This window comes from Gasterosteus aculeatus, chromosome 2 (genome assembly GCF_964276395.1).
Source record: "Gasterosteus aculeatus chromosome 2, fGasAcu3.hap1.1, whole genome shotgun sequence".
NCBI classification, from domain to species: domain Eukaryota; kingdom Metazoa; phylum Chordata; class Actinopteri; order Perciformes; family Gasterosteidae; genus Gasterosteus; species Gasterosteus aculeatus.
Window position 1 is genome coordinate 806,001 of NC_135689.1, and position 20,425 is coordinate 826,425.

Here is a 20,425-nt window from a genome sequence, read left to right on the forward strand (position 1 = left end):
ACAGTCATTGGAGTCTAAAGTAACAGGGTTACTCTCCACCAACATTTCTCTTCAAGAGAAGCTGCACAAGCAGCAGGCCAACAACCAACAGTTGGAAGCAGAACACAAACTGCTGAAGATCAAGACAGAGGCTCTGGATGAGACTATCAGGGAGAACAAGGGTTTATCTCTGAAGCTCACCGAGACCACAAAAGAACTTTCTGTCAAAAGTGCTGAACTCACGGTCAACAACGAGACCTGGCAGCAGTTGGAAGCAGAACACAAACTGCTGAAGACACAGAGGGATTCTCTGGCTGCTTTAATAAAGAGCCAAGAGGAGACCCACCACGAGATGGTCACAATCAGTGATTTCACTGAGTTGTGCCTGATCTCTAGGATCCAACAACTGGAGGATACCATCTCCAAAGAACATCAGATCCTTATCACCAGGATCCAAGAATTAGAGGACGACAAAACAGTCCTTGAAAACATCTGCCTCGACTTAAAAAAAAAAAAAAGAGGCATCTTTGGGAGACGGATGCAAGACCGGCAGACGGAGATGGACAAAATGAGGCGCAAGATGCAGGACAAGGAGACAAAGAAATAGGAGAGAGAAGAGAAGAAAAAGGAGACCATCTAGGACCTGTAAGAACACCTTCCTACACCTCCCACTCCATCCTACCTTATCCATCTACCCCCGCTCCCCTTCCACCTGCGCTTCACAGCGCTAAATACCCCCACCCCGGGCATGGACCGCCTCCTCATTCATTGGTAAATATCATTGCCATTGTATATTTTATTTCCTTTGCTCCAGGAAGTGTTTTTTTCCACCTTCATGGACTGGACAGTAGCACGGCACGGCCTCTGAGGAATGAGGAATCTTTTTCATCTCATCCATTTCCTTCTTTGGTTAATGCAAGGCTGCAGATGAAGATGAGGGGATTTCTGTATCTGCGCATATACCCTGAACCCGGCCATTTGGCCGGTGTTTGGATGAACTACCACGGCTGGGTTGACGAATCAACAGTGACAACTTGTGAAGGTAGACCGATAGTTTCATTCGTCTGTCGTTGGAAATTGGGATCTCGGTTTGATTTTTCAAGTTATGCATTAGGAAAGGTTGACACACATGTCCCCCTCTATAGTTTCAATGATGCCATGCCAATATATAGAACATATTTTCATACTTCATATTTGTAATATCATAGATAATAACAAGATAATATAGGACTAATATCATATAGCATTATGTAGGACTAATATAACAAACATAGTATTATACTTCATATTTGTAATATCATAGAAGATTATATAGGACTAATCTCATATAACATAATATAGGACTAATATAACAAACATGGCATCATACTTAGTATTTCTAATATTATATAACTTAATATCATATACAGTGTTTTCCATAGCGCCCCAACACCCACGCCCCCCTCCGGTACGTCCGCCCCCCCAAAGTTGGAAACCTAGGGGAAACACTGATATGACATAATATAGTAGAACTAATATAGGAGACATGGCTTTATACTTTATCTTTCCAATATCATAGGACATAATATCGTAGAACGAATATCATAAAATAGCATCGTATTCCATAGTTCTAATATAATTTAACTTAATACCGTAGAACTAAAATAAAATAGCATCGCATTCCATAGTTCTAATATAATTTAACTTAATATCGTAGAACTAATATCATAAAATAGCATCGTATTCCATAGTTCGAATATAATTTAACTTAATACCGTAGAACTAAAATAAAATAGCATCGCATTCCATAGTTCTAATATAATGTAACTTAATACCGTAGAACTAAAATAAAATAGCATCGTATTCCATAGTTCTAATATAATTTAACTTAATATCGTAGAACTAATATCATAAAATAGCATCGTCTTCCATAGTTCTAATATAATTTAACTTAATAGCGTAGAACTAAAATAAAATAGCATCGTCTTCCATAGTTCTAATATAATTTAACTTAATACCGTAGAACTAAAATAAAATAGCATCGTATTCCATATTTCTAATATAATTTAACTTAATATCGTAGAACTAATATCATAAAATAGCATCGTATTCCATAGTTCTAATATAATTTAACTTAATATCGTAGAACTAATATCATAAAATAGCATCGTCTTCCATAGTTCTAATATAATTTAACTTAATACCGTAGAACTAAAATAAAATAGCATCGTATTCCATAGTTCTAATATAATTTAACTTAATATCGTAGAACTAATATCATAAAATAGCATCGTATTCCATAGTTCTAATATAATTTAACTTAATATCGTAGAACTAATATCATAAAATAGCATCGTCTTCCATAGTTCTAATATAATTTAACTTAATACCGTAGAACTAAAATAAAATAGCATCGTATTCCATATTTCTAATATAATTTAACTTAATATCGTAGAACTAATATCATAAAATAGCATCGTATTCATAGTTCTAATATAATTTAACTTAATATTGTAGAACTAAAATCAAATAGCATCATATTCCATATTTCTAATACCATTTAACATGACATAGAACTAATATCATAAATATAGCATTATAGTTTAATATAGAACATAATATCTTATTAAAATATCATAAATATAATTTAACAGATGCTATTTTTTACCACTAGCCATGCCTTTAATACAAAGTATAGAGGGGGACATGTATGTCTACCTTGCCTAATGCATAACTTGAAAAATCAAACCGAGATCTCAATTTCCAACGACAGACGAATGAAACTATCGGCCTACCTTCACAAGTTGTTACTATTGATTTGTCAAACCGGCTGTGTTAGGTTATCCGAACATCGTCCAAATGACCGGGTTCAGGGTATATGCGCAGATACAGAAATCCGCTCATCTTCATTTGCAGCCTTGCATTTCGCCAAAGAAAGAAATGGATGAGATGAAAAAGATTCCTCATTCCTCAGGCGCTGTGCTCCGCTACTTTCCAGTCAATGAAGTGGGAAAAGAACACTTAACGGAGCACTGGGAATAAAATATACTCATTTTCATGATTACAGATTGAATGAGGAGTTTGGTCCTCACATGCCAAAAAGTTATATTTTCTTTTTTTCTTTTAAAAAGTTGTATTTTCTTTCTTTTTCTTTTTCATTTAAAAAAATAATATTTTATTTTTTTATTTTAAAAAGTTATATTTTATTTTTATTTTATTTTAAAAAAGTTATTCTTTTATTTTATTTTTAAAAGTTTTATTTTATTTTAATTTTATTTTAAAAAGTTATATTTTATTTCATTTTTATTTTATTTTAAAAAGTTATATTTTATTTTATTTTTATTTTATTTAAAAAAGTTATATTTTATTTGTATTTTATTTTAAAAAGTTATTCTTTTATTTTATTTTAAAAAGTTACATTTTATTTTTTTATTTAAAAAAAACGCAAATCCCGCCCCCCCCAATTTCGCCCCATTATAAAATAAATAACATTTTTGGGTTCAACTGTGGGTTTTCCCTCCATCTATGGGTTTCCCACATAAAAAAAAAAAATCTCCTCCGCGAATCGCCACCTTAACGTGGTGGAGGAGTTTGAGTGGCTCAGTGATCCTGTGATCTGTGTTGTCTGTGGCACAAGCACCTTGTGCGATGGACAACAGGTCTCAGGGGAGAGTCCAGACTAAGAGCGATTCAAAAACCCTAATGTTTAATCAAACAGTAATACAATGGCTTTACAGCCTAATATCTATATAGTGTTAAAAAAAGACACCAGCCACAAGACAGCCTAAAAGGTTCTTAAATGACTTTACTTACTTTACTTAATTACTTAAGCTATCAACTATTCTTTATTAAATCGGTTATACCAAATTAAAAAAGGATGCCCTTGATACATGCCCCTTAAATGAGATGTCGGCCAGAGGTCAGGCGGATGGTCTGCTTCTTCAGGCAGCGCTTCTGGTGGCCATCACTTGAGAGGGACACGGAAGGGTTTGTGGCCGCTTGTCCAGTCTGCACCCAGAACAAGGCCTCCCTCCAGCGACCGTCAGTTACCACACCCCCCCTCCGGCGCCTCGACGGCCTTCTTCATACATATACTTACGTATATTTATGTGTATCAGTGGCGGCTGGTGGGTTTTCTTTTTGCCAGCCAATCAGTTTCAATAAACATCCCTGTATGATTCAATGCAAAAAAGGGTGTCAAATACACATCATTACTTTGCAGTTAAATAAACATGTAAAATAGAACATGTGTATATATACGTATATATTTAGATGCACCTATGAACCTAGTTTGTTGGGGAAACATCAGTGTGTTGAGGAGAGACCAACTCAAAAGCCACACAGAACTTCACACAATGAACTATTTTGGTTCAAATGTGCCTCTTTTCATCCACGTCCTGGTTGTGTGTCCTCACCGCGGTCCGGTGTGCGTCGCAGCTGGGCAGTGATGTTAACTTTAGCACGGTGACGTCATGCGGACCGGCGCCGTTAGCACGTAGCTAACTAGCTAGCTAACCCTCCCGGCGTAGAAGTCTCTACAGAAGCCTCGGCTTCCCTTTCACACCGGTCCGTTGTCTGGTCGTGAGGTCCGGCTGGTCCCGGTCCACCTCTTTCACCTCGAGTTTCTCCCCGAAAGTTATTCCGTCAAACGGCTCTTTGAGGAGAGAACGTACCGAGTCCGGGTTTGGTCCTGTCGGAGGGACAATGCTCGCCGTTGTCATGGCGCTACATGGGCGCGTCGCGAGACTCTTGACGGGCGCAGCGTAGGGCGGGAAAGTGCTGGCCCCAAATCTCAAAGTATTTTAGGCAGAGGTGTCAAGTAACCAAGTACAAATACTTGGTTACTGTACTTACGTAGAAACTTTACTGGAGTGTTTATTTTTCAGACGACTTCTACTCCTGACATTTTAAAAACAGTCTCGTTACTTCCGGCTTCTCCAGATAAACGGCGCTATGCGGACAGTGAATGTGATTGGATGAGAAGTATAAACATTGAGCATCCAGACACTCGATTATTATAAAAAGTTCAGGGGTAGCAGATTTTGATAGCACAATAACACCCTATCAAATATTGCTCCCACTACTCATTGCAGGATAATACAACAGAGTAGACGGAGGCGAGGATCCACAGTCCATGCAATTATTTAATATTTCATTTCAAGAGAACGGTCATTGTACAATCTACACGCTCAATGTACTTTTTAACTTGGCCAAAAGAGGAAATAATCGGGATTTTGAGGATGTTACTCGGTTAACACGTCGTTCACCGACAGGGTTGCAAAATATTATGGGCGTGTCAAGGAAACTTGGAAAATCCACTCGGCGCATGCCCAATACTACAAAGAAGCAGTTCTCGACAAGTAGCACAAAATGATAGAGCGCCGGCAGATCGGAGCGACACCGGGGGGGAAAAGTGGTCGGTGGAAAGTTAGTATTTAGCGACACGGAGCCTCCTCCTCTTCCTCACGCAGAGTCCATGTAACGTTAGAGGAGTCTCTTCATGACCGTGGGTTTGTCCTAAATGTTTTATTGAGAGTCTGGCACAACACAGCGACTTGCAAGCGGCGTATTAAATAAAGTGATGTGTGTCTTAATGCGGCTTTGGAAATGAACACAAAGGGATTCTGTATTTGCTCATGAAGCCTGAACATACTGGTTAACCAATTGCTTTGTTGAAAAGTGTGATTAGTTGTACACTGTTTCACTAAAGAGATTATGTGTTCATTGCTGGATTACATGTTGCTCTCATAGGCAATTATTTGGATCATGGTAAAAGTATTTCAGTATCTTAGGCCTGCAGTGCAAAGAGTACTATGATTTGTAATGCTCACCGCATTGTTGGATCTATGTTCAGTGATGTTTTATAGCCATCAGTACGTGACGTTAACTCTTCTGCAGGCTGCATAATGAACGTGCCAACTAGAAAATTCTGACAAGATATGTTGAGCTTTGCATCCTAACTGCACCTGAAGCCAAGAAGGAAGAAAATAAAGAGCTGCAGCTGTAATTAAACAGAGAAAAAAAGAGAAAAAGCCAGGCAAACAATCGTGGACCGACTGAATGCGAAAGGATGTAAAAACATGTACTTGCCAGGAAAGTTGTAGACTGTTTTATTGGCTTTTAATATGATTTTGCTATGTGTTGGTGTTATATATGTGTTTATGTGCTAACTGTGCTGGTTTTGTTTGTATAACAGTGTGTGTAGTATTTACAGTATAACAGTGTGTGCAGTATTTACAGTATTTTCACTATAACAGTGTGTGTAGTATTTACACTATAACAGTGTGTGTAGTATTTACAGTATTTACACTATAACAGTGCGTGTAGTATTTACAGTATTTACACTATAACTGTGCACAGTAAATTTGCCAGTGTCAAAAAGGCAGTGTCAAACTATTTTAATTCCTCCGGAGTTCTTCCAGCAATGGACAGAGTAAAATTGAACCAGAAAACTTCCAATGTTGGTGAAAATAATCACAGTTAACAGAGGTTTTACTCTGTCAGTGTTATTGACTCTCTCAGGCCCAGATTCAACACTGATTAGAGCAAGATACCTTCCAGAGTATCACAAAAAATACTCTGGAGAGCCCCGCCCACCAACTTTCCCGGTCAAACTGAGAATGTGGATTCTGGCATCGCCATCTTCCTCGCATCGAAATACTGTGGTAAGTCTTTCTAGATAAACTATTCCCGTTGTTTTTTCTTTATTCGAGTAGAATCTGTATAAGAATAAAGGGACGTATTCATTCACCACACTAGTCAATGTTGGGTTTGTGTCTTCAAATACTGAATTTCAAATGGCTAACGTGATTATCGGGTCGGCGGTTAGCTTAAATGTAGCAGCCACATGTCTGACCACGCAACACCAAACTGAACAAAAACGACACGAGGTAACGTTAATGTCGACGAGGACGAGCTGTCGTGGTGTGTTATGTGTCATGCTTGCACATTTATTACAGTAAAATCACGACAAAAATTCGTTGAAGCAGTCATATTTATTATTTCTATTTGAGCCGGAGCAAATCGCTTTAGCGTCACGTCACAATTTGGTCGAGCATAGCGGGACATGTCGCGGACATGCGGACGTGCTCATAGGACCCGCTAGTTCACCGGCAGACGGCGGAATGCACCGAGTCGACCCAGTTAACGTGAACGGAGCCGCGGCTCCGAGAGGCTCGGTTCACGTTAGCTGCTGCTGTAGCCATAGATATATAAAGAGTAGACGCTGCATTGGCTGCTGAGGCGCAAACAAATATTTATTATTATATTATATACCAGAATATTATTACTGTTACAACTACTATGAATATTAAAATACGCCGAATCATGTTTTCGGTGTCATGCCTACAAAATCCCGTGAACATCCGCTTTTGTATTCAGCGAGTGACGCGCTGACACTTCGTTGCGCCAGCTGGCACTGAGAGGAGCGGGTGACCGGTCCAAGCTGGCGGCCCCGCGGCTCGTCAGCACCACTAGGCAGCAGCGGTCGATGTCTATTCTTTATGTCTATGGCTGTAGCTGCTGTAAGCTTAATTTATGCTTCCACGTTACGGCGGCGGCGGGTGTGGCTGTGTGTTTCTGCGGGTGCCGAATCCTTGGTGAGCCGAAGCTCATATTGAAGCGCAGGCTACGGAGAAGCGTGAATTTACAACACTGGTTCACCCACTGAGGGACCTGGACGAGCAAGTGCACTTTCGATACTTTCGAATGTCAGCAACTGCCGCAAATTACGTTCTGAGCGGACCAATCACAGCACTTGCGGTCTACGTCATCTCGACTCGCAGTTTGATCTTTTCGGAGGTGCACGTCAGGCTACGGCGGAGGGGTCTACGTAGTTACGTAGTTACTTAATATGTATATTTTCTTTTTTCTTTCAGATTGTTCTTTAATGTACTGTGGTGCTCTGGTGATAAGTAATAAGTTGATGTACTTGACCGAAAATGTAGTTGTGTTTGTGATTTTTAAAGCTGAAATAGGGTATTTTCAGGTTGTCAGCTTGTATGGGGTTGTAGACCATAATGTTGATTTCAGTTTGCTGTCTTTGCAGATACCATCATGTTGATCAAAACATTCCTGTCATCCAGCACCAACCAAGATCTTTGCCACTGTGATAAGATGTGAGCTTTACATGTTTTAGGTTTACTTTTGATGCCAATATTTCATGTTTACTTGGAATAAATATGTATTACAGTATGGATACAATTGTCTGTGTGTTTTTCCCCCTGCATAGATATGCAACACTGGTAGGAGTTGGTTAAAAATCAACACTCTTTGGAGTGATTTCATAATCAACATAGTGTAAAGTAGGTTTAACACTGGAAAGGTTATTTCTTTTATAACTATTTAGTGTTACATGTGAATAACACTATGGGTGTTACTTCTTACATAGTGTAAAACTTGATTGACACTTCTTAGAGTTAATATTATTACACTACACTGCACCTAGTGTCACATTTTAACTCTTACCAGAGTAAAATTGACTCTGGAAATTTAACTCTGTGTTCAGTGTACATTTTACACTCTGTGTCGATAGGGACCATATGTTCACTGAGGTAGTGTTAAAATTGACTCTTTAAGTGTTGTATTGACACTGGCAATTTTGCCGCTGCCTTTGTAAAGTGTTTACACCTGATTGGCATGTTTACCATCACACACCCGACCCGGTTTGATCAATGTGTTCATGTGCGGCTATTTTCAAGGCAGCGTCTAAAAAAGGCAATAAAGTGACATAATTCAAAATGTCTGTGTCTAATGTAGAAAAGTGTGTGTAGTATTTACACTATAACAGTGTGTGTAGTATTTACAGTATTTACACTATAACAGTGTGTGTAGTATTTACACTATAACAGTGTGTGTAGTATTTACAGTGTTTACACTATAACAGTGTGTGTAGTATTTACACTATAACAGTGTGTGTAGTATTTACAGTATTTACACTATAACAGTGTGTGTAGTATTTACACTATAACAGTGTGTGTAGTATTTACAGTATTTACACTATAACAGTGTGTGTAGTATTTGCTGCTCTTTGCACGTCAGGCTCAAATACACTTGAGACCCGGGTTTAGCGCAAGACAATGTTTTAACATATTTTACCATTACATGCATCTCACAACATCAAACACAATCACCCATTTACACAGAATATGTGGAGTGTCTTGTGGAAATCTTCTTTGATGTGACACATTCTTCTGGGGCCAGGGAAGGTAATAAAGATGGACTTCAGCGCCAAACACACACTTCTGACAGTACGGCAAATAGTGCCTTTATTTACAGGTTCGGCATATAAAGACATGCCGCGCCATACGGAGCATGTGTAAGGGATGGTGAGGTGCTTCATGCTGGTCTGATCTGTATCACTCAATATCAGTGCTTCTTCATCCAAAACGTGGTTCAGAAATGGGCATCACGGTGCAGGAAGAAACAGAGGTGAATGAGACTTTATATATCGGCATCATCACGTTGTGTATGTATAAAAACCACACAAAGTGAGTTTTGTTGTATTTTGCATTCCGTTGTCAGGGAAACGCAGCCCGTGTCATAGAGTGGACTCCATTCCGTTGTTATGGAGTCCACTCTATGACACGGGCTGCGTTGTCAGGGAAACGCAGTCCGTGTCATAGAGTGGACTCCATTCCGTTGTTATGGAGTCCACTCTATGACACGGGCTGCGTTGTCAGGGAAACGCAGCCCGTGTCATAGAGTGGACTCCAAATTGTGACATCATCAACAACTCCTTTGATGTGTCTCGGAACACTAGATCATTGCGTTTCTGGTTCCAGAAGAGTGCAGTTGGATATTTTCCCTTGAAAGTATCTGCGATATTTGTCCTTTACAGACTGAAGTAGTTTTTTGGAAGATTCATCACCATCTTTCAGAGGTTACATCGAGTCATTTAGCGACAAATAAAACAAGTCTTTTTCAAGACTACACCCCTTTTCAGGGCTGACCAACAGTCTTTTTCAAGACTACACAAGTGTCATTTAACATGTACCGTAGAAACAACCAGAGAATTGGAGCTGGCGCTTCACTTCTCGGGACTCCTCCCACCGGATACAATGTGAACATTGCACTTTCTCATGCACGGAATGAAGTGCACTGCCTGAAAAGGCAAGTGAGCGAACTCACCGCTCACACTGAAACTGTGAAGTTCGAATTGACCAACATGTTAAAAGGCAAAGATCTTGCCTATGAGCAGATGGTTGACAAGAACAGAAAGAGGTTTTCAGACCTTATCAGGGAGAACGAGGGTTTATCTCTGAAGGTCACCGAGACCACAAAACAACTTTCTGTCAAAAGTGCTGAACTCACGGTCAACAACCAGACCTGGAAGCAGAAATATGAAGATCTGGAGAAAAAGACAACCAAGAAACTGGATGACCAACAACAGTCATTGGAGTCTAAAGTAACAGGGTTACTCTCCACCAACATTTCTCTTCAAGAGAAGCTGCACAAGCAGCAGGCCAACAACCAACAGTTGGAAGCAGAACACAAACTGCTGAAGATCAAGACAGAGGCTCTGGATGAGACTATCAGAGAGAACGAGGGTTTATCTCTGAAGCTCACCGAGACCACAAAAGAACTTTCTGTCAAAAGTGCTGAACTCACGGTCAACAACCAGACCTGGCAGCAGAAATATGAAGATCTGGAGAAAAAGACAACCAAGAAACTGGATGACCAACAACAGTCATTGGAGTCTAAAGTAACAGGGTTACTCTCCACCAACATTTCTCTTCAAGAGAAGCTGCACAAGCAGCAGGCCAACAACCAACAGTTGGAAGCAGAACACAAACTGCTGAAGATCAAGACAGAGGCTCTGGATGAGACTATCAGAGAGAACGAGGGTTTATCTCTGAAGCTCACCGAGACCACAAAACAACTTTCTGTCAAAAGTGCTGAACTCACGGTCAACAACCAGACCTGGCAGCAGAAATATGAAGATCTGGAGAAAAAGACAACCAAGAAACTGGATGACCAACAACAGTCATTGGAGTCTAAAGTAACAGGGTTACTCTCCACCAACATTTCTCTTCAAGAGAAGCTGCACAAGCAGCAGGCCAACAACCAACAGTTGGAAGCAGAACACAAACTGCTGAAGATCAAGACAGAGGCTCTGGATGAGACTATCAGGGAGAACGAGGGTTTATCTCTGAAGCTCACAGAGACCACAAAACAACTTTCTGTCAAAAGTGCTGAACTCACGGTCAACAACCAGACCTGGCAGCAGAAATATGAAGATCTGGAGAAAAAGACAACCAAGAAACTGGATGACCAACAACAGTCATTGGAGTCTAAAGTAACAGGGTTACTCTCCACCAACATTTCTCTTCAAGAGAAGCTGCACAAGCAGCAGGCCAACAACCAACAGTTGGAAGCAGAACACAAACTGCTGAAGATCAAGACAGAGGCTCTGGATGAGACTATCAGAGAGAACGAGGGTTTATCTCTGAAGCTCACCGAGACCACAAAAGAACTTTCTGTCAAAAGTGCTGAACTCACGGTCAACAACCAGACCTGGCAGCAGAAATATGAAGATCTGGAGAAAAAGACAACCAAGAAACTGGATGACCAACAACAGTCATTGGAGTCTAAAGTAACAGGGTTACTCTCCACCAACATTTCTCTTCAAGAGAAGCTGCACAAGCAGCAGGCCAACAACCAACAGTTGGAAGCAGAACACAAACTGCTGAAGATCAAGACAGAGGCTCTGGATGAGACTATCAGGGAGAACAAGGGTTTATCTCTGAAGCTCACCGAGACCACAAAAGAACTTTCTGTCAAAAGTGCTGAACTCACGGTCAACAACGAGACCTGGCAGCAGTTGGAAGCAGAACACAAACTGCTGAAGACACAGAGGGATTCTCTGGCTGCTTTAATAAAGAGCCAAGAGGAGACCCACCACGAGATGGTCACAATCAGTGATTTCACTGAGTTGTGCCTGATCTCTAGGATCCAACAACTGGAGGATACCATCTCCAAAGAACATCAGATCCTTATCACCAGGATCCAAGAATTAGAGGACGACAAAACAGTCCTTGAAAACATCTGCCTCGACTTAAAAAAAAAAAAAAGAGGCATCTTTGGGAGACGGATGCAAGACCGGCAGACGGAGATGGACAAAATGAGGCGCAAGATGCAGGACAAGGAGACAAAGAAATAGGAGAGAGAAGAGAAGAAAAAGGAGACCATCTAGGACCTGTAAGAACACCTTCCTACACCTCCCACTCCATCCTACCTTATCCATCTACCCCCGCTCCCCTTCCACCTGCGCTTCACAGCGCTAAATACCCCCACCCCGGGCATGGACCGCCTCCTCATTCATTGGTAAATATCATTGCCATTGTATATTTTATTTCCTTTGCTCCAGGAAGTGTTTTTTTCCACCTTCATGGACTGGACAGTAGCACGGCACGGCCTCTGAGGAATGAGGAATCTTTTTCATCTCATCCATTTCCTTCTTTGGTTAATGCAAGGCTGCAGATGAAGATGAGGGGATTTCTGTATCTGCGCATATACCCTGAACCCGGCCATTTGGCCGGTGTTTGGATGAACTACCACGGCTGGGTTGACGAATCAACAGTGACAACTTGTGAAGGTAGACCGATAGTTTCATTCGTCTGTCGTTGGAAATTGGGATCTCGGTTTGATTTTTCAAGTTATGCATTAGGAAAGGTTGACACACATGTCCCCCTCTATAGTTTCAATGATGCCATGCCAATATATAGAACATATTTTCATACTTCATATTTGTAATATCATAGATAATAACAAGATAATATAGGACTAATATCATATAGCATTATGTAGGACTAATATAACAAACATAGTATTATACTTCATATTTGTAATATCATAGAAGATTATATAGGACTAATCTCATATAACATAATATAGGACTAATATAACAAACATGGCATCATACTTAGTATTTCTAATATTATATAATTTAATATCATATACAGTGTTTTCCATAGCGCCCCAACACCCACGCCCCCCTCCGGTACGTCCGCCCCCCCAAAGTTGGAAACCTAGGGGAAACACTGATATGACATAATATAGTAGAACTAATATAGGAGACATGGCTTTATACTTTATCTTTCCAATATCATAGGACATAATATCGTAGAACGAATATCATAAAATAGCATCGTATTCCATAGTTCTAATATAATTTAACTTAATACCGTAGAACTAAAATAAAATAGCATCGCATTCCATAGTTCTAATATAATTTAACTTAATATCGTAGAACTAATATCATAAAATAGCATCGTATTCCATAGTTCGAATATAATTTAACTTAATACCGTAGAACTAAAATAAAATAGCATCGCATTCCATAGTTCTAATATAATGTAACTTAATACCGTAGAACTAAAATAAAATAGCATCGTATTCCATAGTTCTAATATAATTTAACTTAATATCGTAGAACTAATATCATAAAATAGCATCGTCTTCCATAGTTCTAATATAATTTAACTTAATAGCGTAGAACTAAAATAAAATAGCATCGTCTTCCATAGTTCTAATATAATTTAACTTAATACCGTAGAACTAAAATAAAATAGCATCGTATTCCATATTTCTAATATAATTTAACTTAATATCGTAGAACTAATATCATAAAATAGCATCGTATTCCATAGTTCTAATATAATTTAACTTAATATCGTAGAACTAATATCATAAAATAGCATCGTCTTCCATAGTTCTAATATAATTTAACTTAATACCGTAGAACTAAAATAAAATAGCATCGTATTCCATAGTTCTAATATAATTTAACTTAATATCGTAGAACTAATATCATAAAATAGCATCGTATTCCATAGTTCTAATATAATTTAACTTAATATCGTAGAACTAATATCATAAAATAGCATCGTCTTCCATAGTTCTAATATAATTTAACTTAATACCGTAGAACTAAAATAAAATAGCATCGTATTCCATATTTCTAATATAATTTAACTTAATATCGTAGAACTAATATCATAAAATAGCATCGTATTCATAGTTCTAATATAATTTAACTTAATATTGTAGAACTAAAATCAAATAGCATCATATTCCATATTTCTAATACCATTTAACATGACATAGAACTAATATCATAAATATAGCATTATAGTTTAATATAGAACATAATATCTTATTAAAATATCATAAATATAATTTAACAGATGCTATTTTTTTACCACTAGCCATGCCTTTAATACAAAGTATAGAGGGGGACATGTATGTCTACCTTGCCTAATGCATAACTTGAAAAATCAAACCGAGATCTCAATTTCCAACGACAGACGAATGAAACTATCGGCCTACCTTCACAAGTTGTTACTATTGATTTGTCAAACCGGCTGTGTTAGGTTATCCGAACATCGTCCAAATGACCGGGTTCAGGGTATATGCGCAGATACAGAAATCCGCTCATCTTCATTTGCAGCCTTGCATTTCGCCAAAGAAAGAAATGGATGAGATGAAAAAGATTCCTCATTCCTCAGGCGCTGTGCTCCGCTACTTTCCAGTCAATGAAGTGGGAAAAGAACACTTAACGGAGCACTGGGAATAAAATATACTCATTTTCATGATTACAGATTGAATGAGGAGTTTGGTCCTCACATGCCAAAAAGTTATATTTTCTTTTTTTCTTTTAAAAAGTTGTATTTTCTTTCTTTTTCTTTTTCATTTAAAAAAATAATATTTTATTTTTTTATTTTAAAAAGTTATATTTTATTTTTATTTTATTTTAAAAAAGTTATTCTTTTATTTTATTTTTAAAAGTTTTATTTTATTTTAATTTTATTTTAAAAAGTTATATTTTATTTCATTTTTATTTTATTTTAAAAAGTTATATTTTATTTTATTTTTATTTTATTTAAAAAAGTTATATTTTATTTGTATTTTATTTTAAAAAGTTATTCTTTTATTTTATTTTAAAAAGTTACATTTTATTTTTTTATTTAAAAAAAACGCAAATCCCGCCCCCCCCAATTTCGCCCCATTATAAAATAAATAACATTTTTGGGTTCAACTGTGGGTTTTCCCTCCATCTATGGGTTTCCCACATAAAAAAAAAAAATCTCCTCCGCGAATCGCCACCTTAACGTGGTGGAGGAGTTTGAGTGGCTCAGTGATCCTGTGATCTGTGTTGTCTGTGGCACAAGCACCTTGTGCGATGGACAACAGGTCTCAGGGGAGAGTCCAGACTAAGAGCGATTCAAAAACCCTAATGTTTAATCAAACAGTAATACAATGGCTTTACAGCCTAATATCTATATAGTGTTAAAAAAAAGACACCAGCCACAAGACAGCCTAAAAGGTTCTTAAATGACTTTAATTACTTTACTTAATTACTTAAGCTATCAACTATTCTTTATTAAATCGGTTATACCAAATTAAAAAAGGATGCCCTTGATACATGCCCCTTAAATGAGATGTCGGCCAGAGGTCAGGCGGATGGTCTGCTTCTTCAGGCAGCGCTTCTGGTGGCCATCACTTGAGAGGGACACGGAAGGGTTTGTGGCCGCTTGTCCAGTCTGCACCCAGAACAAGGCCTCCCTCCAGCGACCGTCAGTTACCACACCCCCCCTCCGGCGCCTCGACGGCCTTCTTCATACATATACTTACGTATATTTATGTGTATCAGTGGCGGCTGGTGGGTTTTCTTTTTGCCAGCCAATCAGTTTCAATAAACATCCCTGTATGATTCAATGCAAAAAAGGGTGTCAAATACACATCATTACTTTGCAGTTAAATAAACATGTAAAATAGAACATGTGTATATATACGTATATATTTAGATGCACCTATGAACCTAGTTTGTTGGGGAAACATCAGTGTGTTGAGGAGAGACCAACTCAAAAGCCACACAGAACTTCACACAATGAACTATTTTGGTTCAAATGTGCCTCTTTTCATCCACGTCCTGGTTGTGTGTCCTCACCGCGGTCCGGTGTGCGTCGCAGCTGGGCAGTGATGTTAACTTTAGCACGGTGACGTCATGCGGACCGGCGCCGTTAGCACGTAGCTAACTAGCTAGCTAACCCTCCCGGCGTAGAAGTCTCTACAGAAGCCTCGGCTTCCCTTTCACACCGGTCCGTTGTCTGGTCGTGAGGTCCGGCTGGTCCCGGTCCACCTCTTTCACCTCGAGTTTCTCCCCGAAAGTTATTCCGTCAAACGGCTCTTTGAGGAGAGAACGTACCGAGTCCGGGTTTGGTCCTGTCGGAGGGACAATGCTCGCCGTTGTCATGGCGCTACATGGGCGCGTCGCGAGACTCTTGACGGGCGCAGCGTAGGGCGGGAAAGTGCTGGCCCCAAATCTCAAAGTATTTTAGGCAGAGGTGTCAAGTAACCAAGTACAAATACTTGGTTACTGTACTTACGTAGAAACTTTACTGGAGTGTTTATTTTTCAGACGACTTCTACTCCTGACATTTTAAAAACAGTCTCGTTACTTCCGGCTTCTCCAGATAAACGGCGCTATGCGGACAGTGAATGTGATTGGATGAGAAGTATAAACATTGAGCATCCAGACACTCGATTATTATAAAAAGTTCAGGGGTAGCAGATTTTGATAGCACAATAACACCCTATCAAATATTGCTCCCACTACTCATTGCAGGATAATACAACAGAGTAGACGGAGGCGAGGATCCACAGTCCATGCAATTATTTAATATTTCATTTCAAGAGAACGGTCATTGTACAATCTACACGCTCAATGTACTTTTTAACTTGGCCAAAAGAGGAAATAATCGGGATTTTGAGGATGTTACTCGGTTAACACGTCGTTCACCGACAGGGTTGCAAAATATTATGGGCGTGTCAAGGAAACTTGGAAAATCCACTCGGCGCATGCCCAATACTACAAAGAAGCAGTTCTCGACAAGTAGCACAAAATGATAGAGCGCCGGCAGATCGGAGCGACACCGGGGGGGAAAAGTGGTCGGTGGAAAGTTAGTATTTAGCGACACGGAGCCTCCTCCTCTTCCTCCTCCTCTTCCTCACGCAGAGTCCATGTAACGTTAGAGGAGTCTCTTCATGACCGTGGGTTTGTCCTAAATGTTTTATTGAGAGTCTGGCACAACACAGCGACTTGCAAGCGGCGTATTAAATAAAGTGATGTGTGTCTTAATGCGGCTTTGGAAATGAACACAAAGGGATTCTGTATTTGCTCATGAAGCCTGAACATACTGGTTAACCAATTGCTTTGTTGAAAAGTGTGATTAGTTGTACACTGTTTCACTAAAGAGATTATGTGTTCATTGCTGGATTACATGTTGCTCTCATAGGCAATTATTTGGATCATGGTAAAAGTATTTCAGTATCTTAGGCCTGCAGTGCAAAGAGTACTATGATTTGTAATGCTCACCGCATTGTTGGATCTATGTTCAGTGATGTTTTATAGCCATCAGTACGTGACGTTAACTCTTCTGCAGGCTGCATAATGAACGTGCCAACTAGAAAATTCTGACAAGATATGTTGAGCTTTGCATCCTAACTGCACCTGAAGCCAAGAAGGAAGAAAATAAAGAGCTGCAGCTGTAATTAAACAGAGAAAAAAAGAGAAAAAGCCAGGCAAACAATCGTGGACCGACTGAATGCGAAAGGATGTAAAAACATGTACTTGCCAGGAAAGTTGTAGACTGTTTTATTGGCTTTTAATATGATTTTGCTATGTGTTGGTGTTATATATGTGTTTATGTGCTAACTGTGCTGGTTTTGTTTGTATAACAGTGTGTGTAGTATTTACAGTATAACAGTGTGTGCAGTATTTACAGTATTTTCACTATAACAGTGTGTGTAGTATTTACACTATAACAGTGTGTGTAGTATTTACAGTATTTACACTATAACAGTGCGTGTAGTATTTACAGTATTTACACTATAACTGTGCACAGTAAATTTGCCAGTGTCAAAAAGGCAGTGTCAAACTATTTTAATTCCTCCGGAGTTCTTCCAGCAATGGACAGAGTAAAATTGAACCAGAAAACTTCCAATGTTGGTGAAAATAATCACAGTTAACAGAGGTTTTACTCTGTCAGTGTTATTGACTCTCTCAGGCCCAGATTCAACACTGATTAGAGCAAGATACCTTCCAGAGTATCACAAAAAATACTCTGGAGAGCCCCGCCCACCAACTTTCCCGGTCAAACTGAGAATGTGGATTCTGGCATCACCATCTTCCTCGCATCGAAATACTGTGGTAAGTCTTTCTAGATAAACTATTCCCGTTGTTTTTTCTTTATTCGAGTAGAATCTGTATAAGAATAAAGGGACGTATTCATTCACCACACTAGTCAATGTTGGGTTTGTGTCTTCAAATACTGAATTTCAAATGGCTAACGTGATTATCGGGTCGGCGGTTAGCTTAAATGTAGCAGCCACATGTCTGACCACGCAACACCAAACTGAACAAAAACGACACGAGGTAACGTTAATGTCGACGAGGACGAGCTGTCGTGGTGTGTTATGTGTCATGCTTGCACATTTATTACAGTAAAATCACGACAAAAATTCGTTGAAGCAGTCATATTTATTATTTCTATTTGAGCCGGAGCAAATCGCTTTAGCGTCACGTCACAATTTGGTCGAGCATAGCGGGACATGTCGCGGACATGCGGACGTGCTCATAGGACCCGCTAGTTCACCGGCAGACGGCGGAATGCACCGAGTCGACCCAGTTAACGTGAACGGAGCCGCGGCTCCGAGAGGCTCGGTTCACGTTAGCTGCTGCTGTAGCCATAGATATATAAAGAGTAGACGCTGCATTGGCTGCTGAGGCGCAAACAAATATTTATTATTATATTATATACCAGAATATTATTACTGTTACAACTACTATGAATATTAAAATACGCCGAATCATGTTTTCGGTGTCATGCCTACAAAATCCCGTGAACATCCGCTTTTGTATTCAGCGAGTGACGCGCTGACACTTCGTTGCGCCAGCTGGCACTGAGTGGAGCGGGTGACCGGTCCAAGCTGGCGGCCCCGCGGCTCGTCAGCACCACTAGGCAGCAGCGGTCGATGTCTATTCTTTATGTCTATGGCTGTAGCTGCTGTAAGCTTAATTTATGCTTCCACGTTACGGCGGCGGCGGGTGTGGCTGTGTGTTTCTGCGGGTGCCGAATCCTTGGTGAGCCGAAGCTCATATTGAAGCGCAGGCTACGGAGAAGCGTGAATTTACAACACTGGTTCACCCACTGAGGGACCTGGACGAGCAAGTGCACTTTCGATACTTTCGAATGTCAGCAACTGCCGCAAATTACGTTCTGAGCGGACCAATCACAGCACTTGCGGTCTATGTCAACTCGACTCGCAGTTTGATCTTTTCGGAGGTGCACGTCAGGCTACGGCGGAGGGGTCTACGTAGTTACGTAGTTACTTAATATGTATATTTTCTTTTTTCTTTCAGATTGTTCTTTAATGTACTGTGGTGCTCTGGTGATAAGTAATAAGTTGATGTACTTGACCGAAAATGTAGTTGTGTTTGTGATTTTTAAAGCTGAAATAGGGTATTTTCAGGTTGTCAGCTTGTATGGGGTTGTAGACCATAATGTTGATTTCAGTTTGCTGTCTTTGCAGATACCATCATGTTGATCAAAACATTCCTGTCATCCAGCACCAACCAAGATCTTTGCCACTGTGATAAGATGTGAGCTTTACATGTTTTAGGTTTACTTTTGATGCCAATATTTCATGTTTACTTGGAATAAATATGTATTACAGTATGGATACAATTGTCTCTGTGTTTTTCCCCCTGCATAGATATGCAACACTGGTAGGAGTTGGTTAAAAATCAACACTCTTTGGAGTGATTTCATAATCAACATAGTGTAAAGTAGGTTTAACACTGGAAAGGTTATTTCTTTTATAACTATTTAGTGTTACATGTGAATAACACTATGGGTGTTACTTCTTACATAGTGTAAAACTTGATTGACACTTCTTAGAGTTAATATTATTACACTACACTGCACCTAGTGTCACATTTTAACTCTTACCAGAGTAAAATTGACTCTGGAAATTTAACTCTGTGTTCAGTGTACATTTTACACTCTGTGTCGATAGGGACCATATGTTCACTGAGGTAGTGTTAAAATTGACTCTTTAAGTGTTGTATTGACACTGGCAATTTTGCCGCTGCCTTTGTAAAGTGTTTACACCTGATTGGCATGTTTACCATCACACACCCGACCCGGTTTGATCAATGTGTTCATGTGCGGCTATTTTCAAGGCAGCGTCTAAAAAAGGCAATAAAGTGACATAATTCAAAATGTCTGTGTCTAATGTAGAAAAGTGTGTGTAGTATTTACACTATAACAGTGTGTGTAGTATTTACAGTATTTACACTATAACAGTGTGTGTAGTATTTACACTATAACAGTGTGTGTAGTATTTACAGTGTTTACACTATAACAGTGTGTGTAGTATTTACACTATAACAGTGTGTGTAGTA

The 20,425-nt window shown here is 39.4% G+C and overlaps 1 protein-coding gene and 1 long non-coding RNA gene across 4 annotated transcripts; both read left to right on the forward strand.

Annotated features, from left to right (window-relative positions):
• Nucleotides 1-6,301: 6,301 nt before the first annotated feature.
• On the forward strand, nt 6,302-14,984 carry LOC144383533 (uncharacterized). 3 transcript variants are annotated; one of them, XR_013450971.1, is made up of 2 exons: nt 6,302-6,623; nt 7,836-7,998. XR_013450971.1 is itself a non-coding variant. In XM_078081286.1 (2 exons), the coding sequence occupies exon 2, from the start codon at nt 9,947-9,949 to the stop codon at nt 12,116-12,118; it is 2,172 nt and encodes a 723-aa protein (XP_077937412.1). In that variant the 5' UTR covers nt 6,302-6,623; nt 8,006-9,946; the 3' UTR covers nt 12,119-14,984. The 3 variants fall into 3 exon arrangements, 1 of the variants encoding a protein (XP_077937412.1); XM_078081286.1 differs by lacking the exon at nt 7,836-7,998 and adding an exon at nt 8,006-14,984; XR_013450972.1 differs by lacking the exon at nt 6,302-6,623 and adding an exon at nt 6,755-7,556.
• Nucleotides 14,985-18,301: 3,317 nt separating this feature from the next.
• On the forward strand, nt 18,302-19,701 carry LOC144383535 (uncharacterized). Its single transcript, XR_013450975.1, has 2 exons — nt 18,302-19,102; nt 19,382-19,701. It is a non-coding gene; the product is annotated as an uncharacterized LOC144383535 (long non-coding RNA).
• Nucleotides 19,702-20,425: the final 724 nt, after the last annotated feature.

Coding starts and splice junctions, on each gene's coding strand:
- LOC144383533 (XM_078081286.1), top strand. CDS start 9,947: ATGTACCGTAGAAACAACCAGAGAATTGGAGCTGGCGCTTCACTTCTC.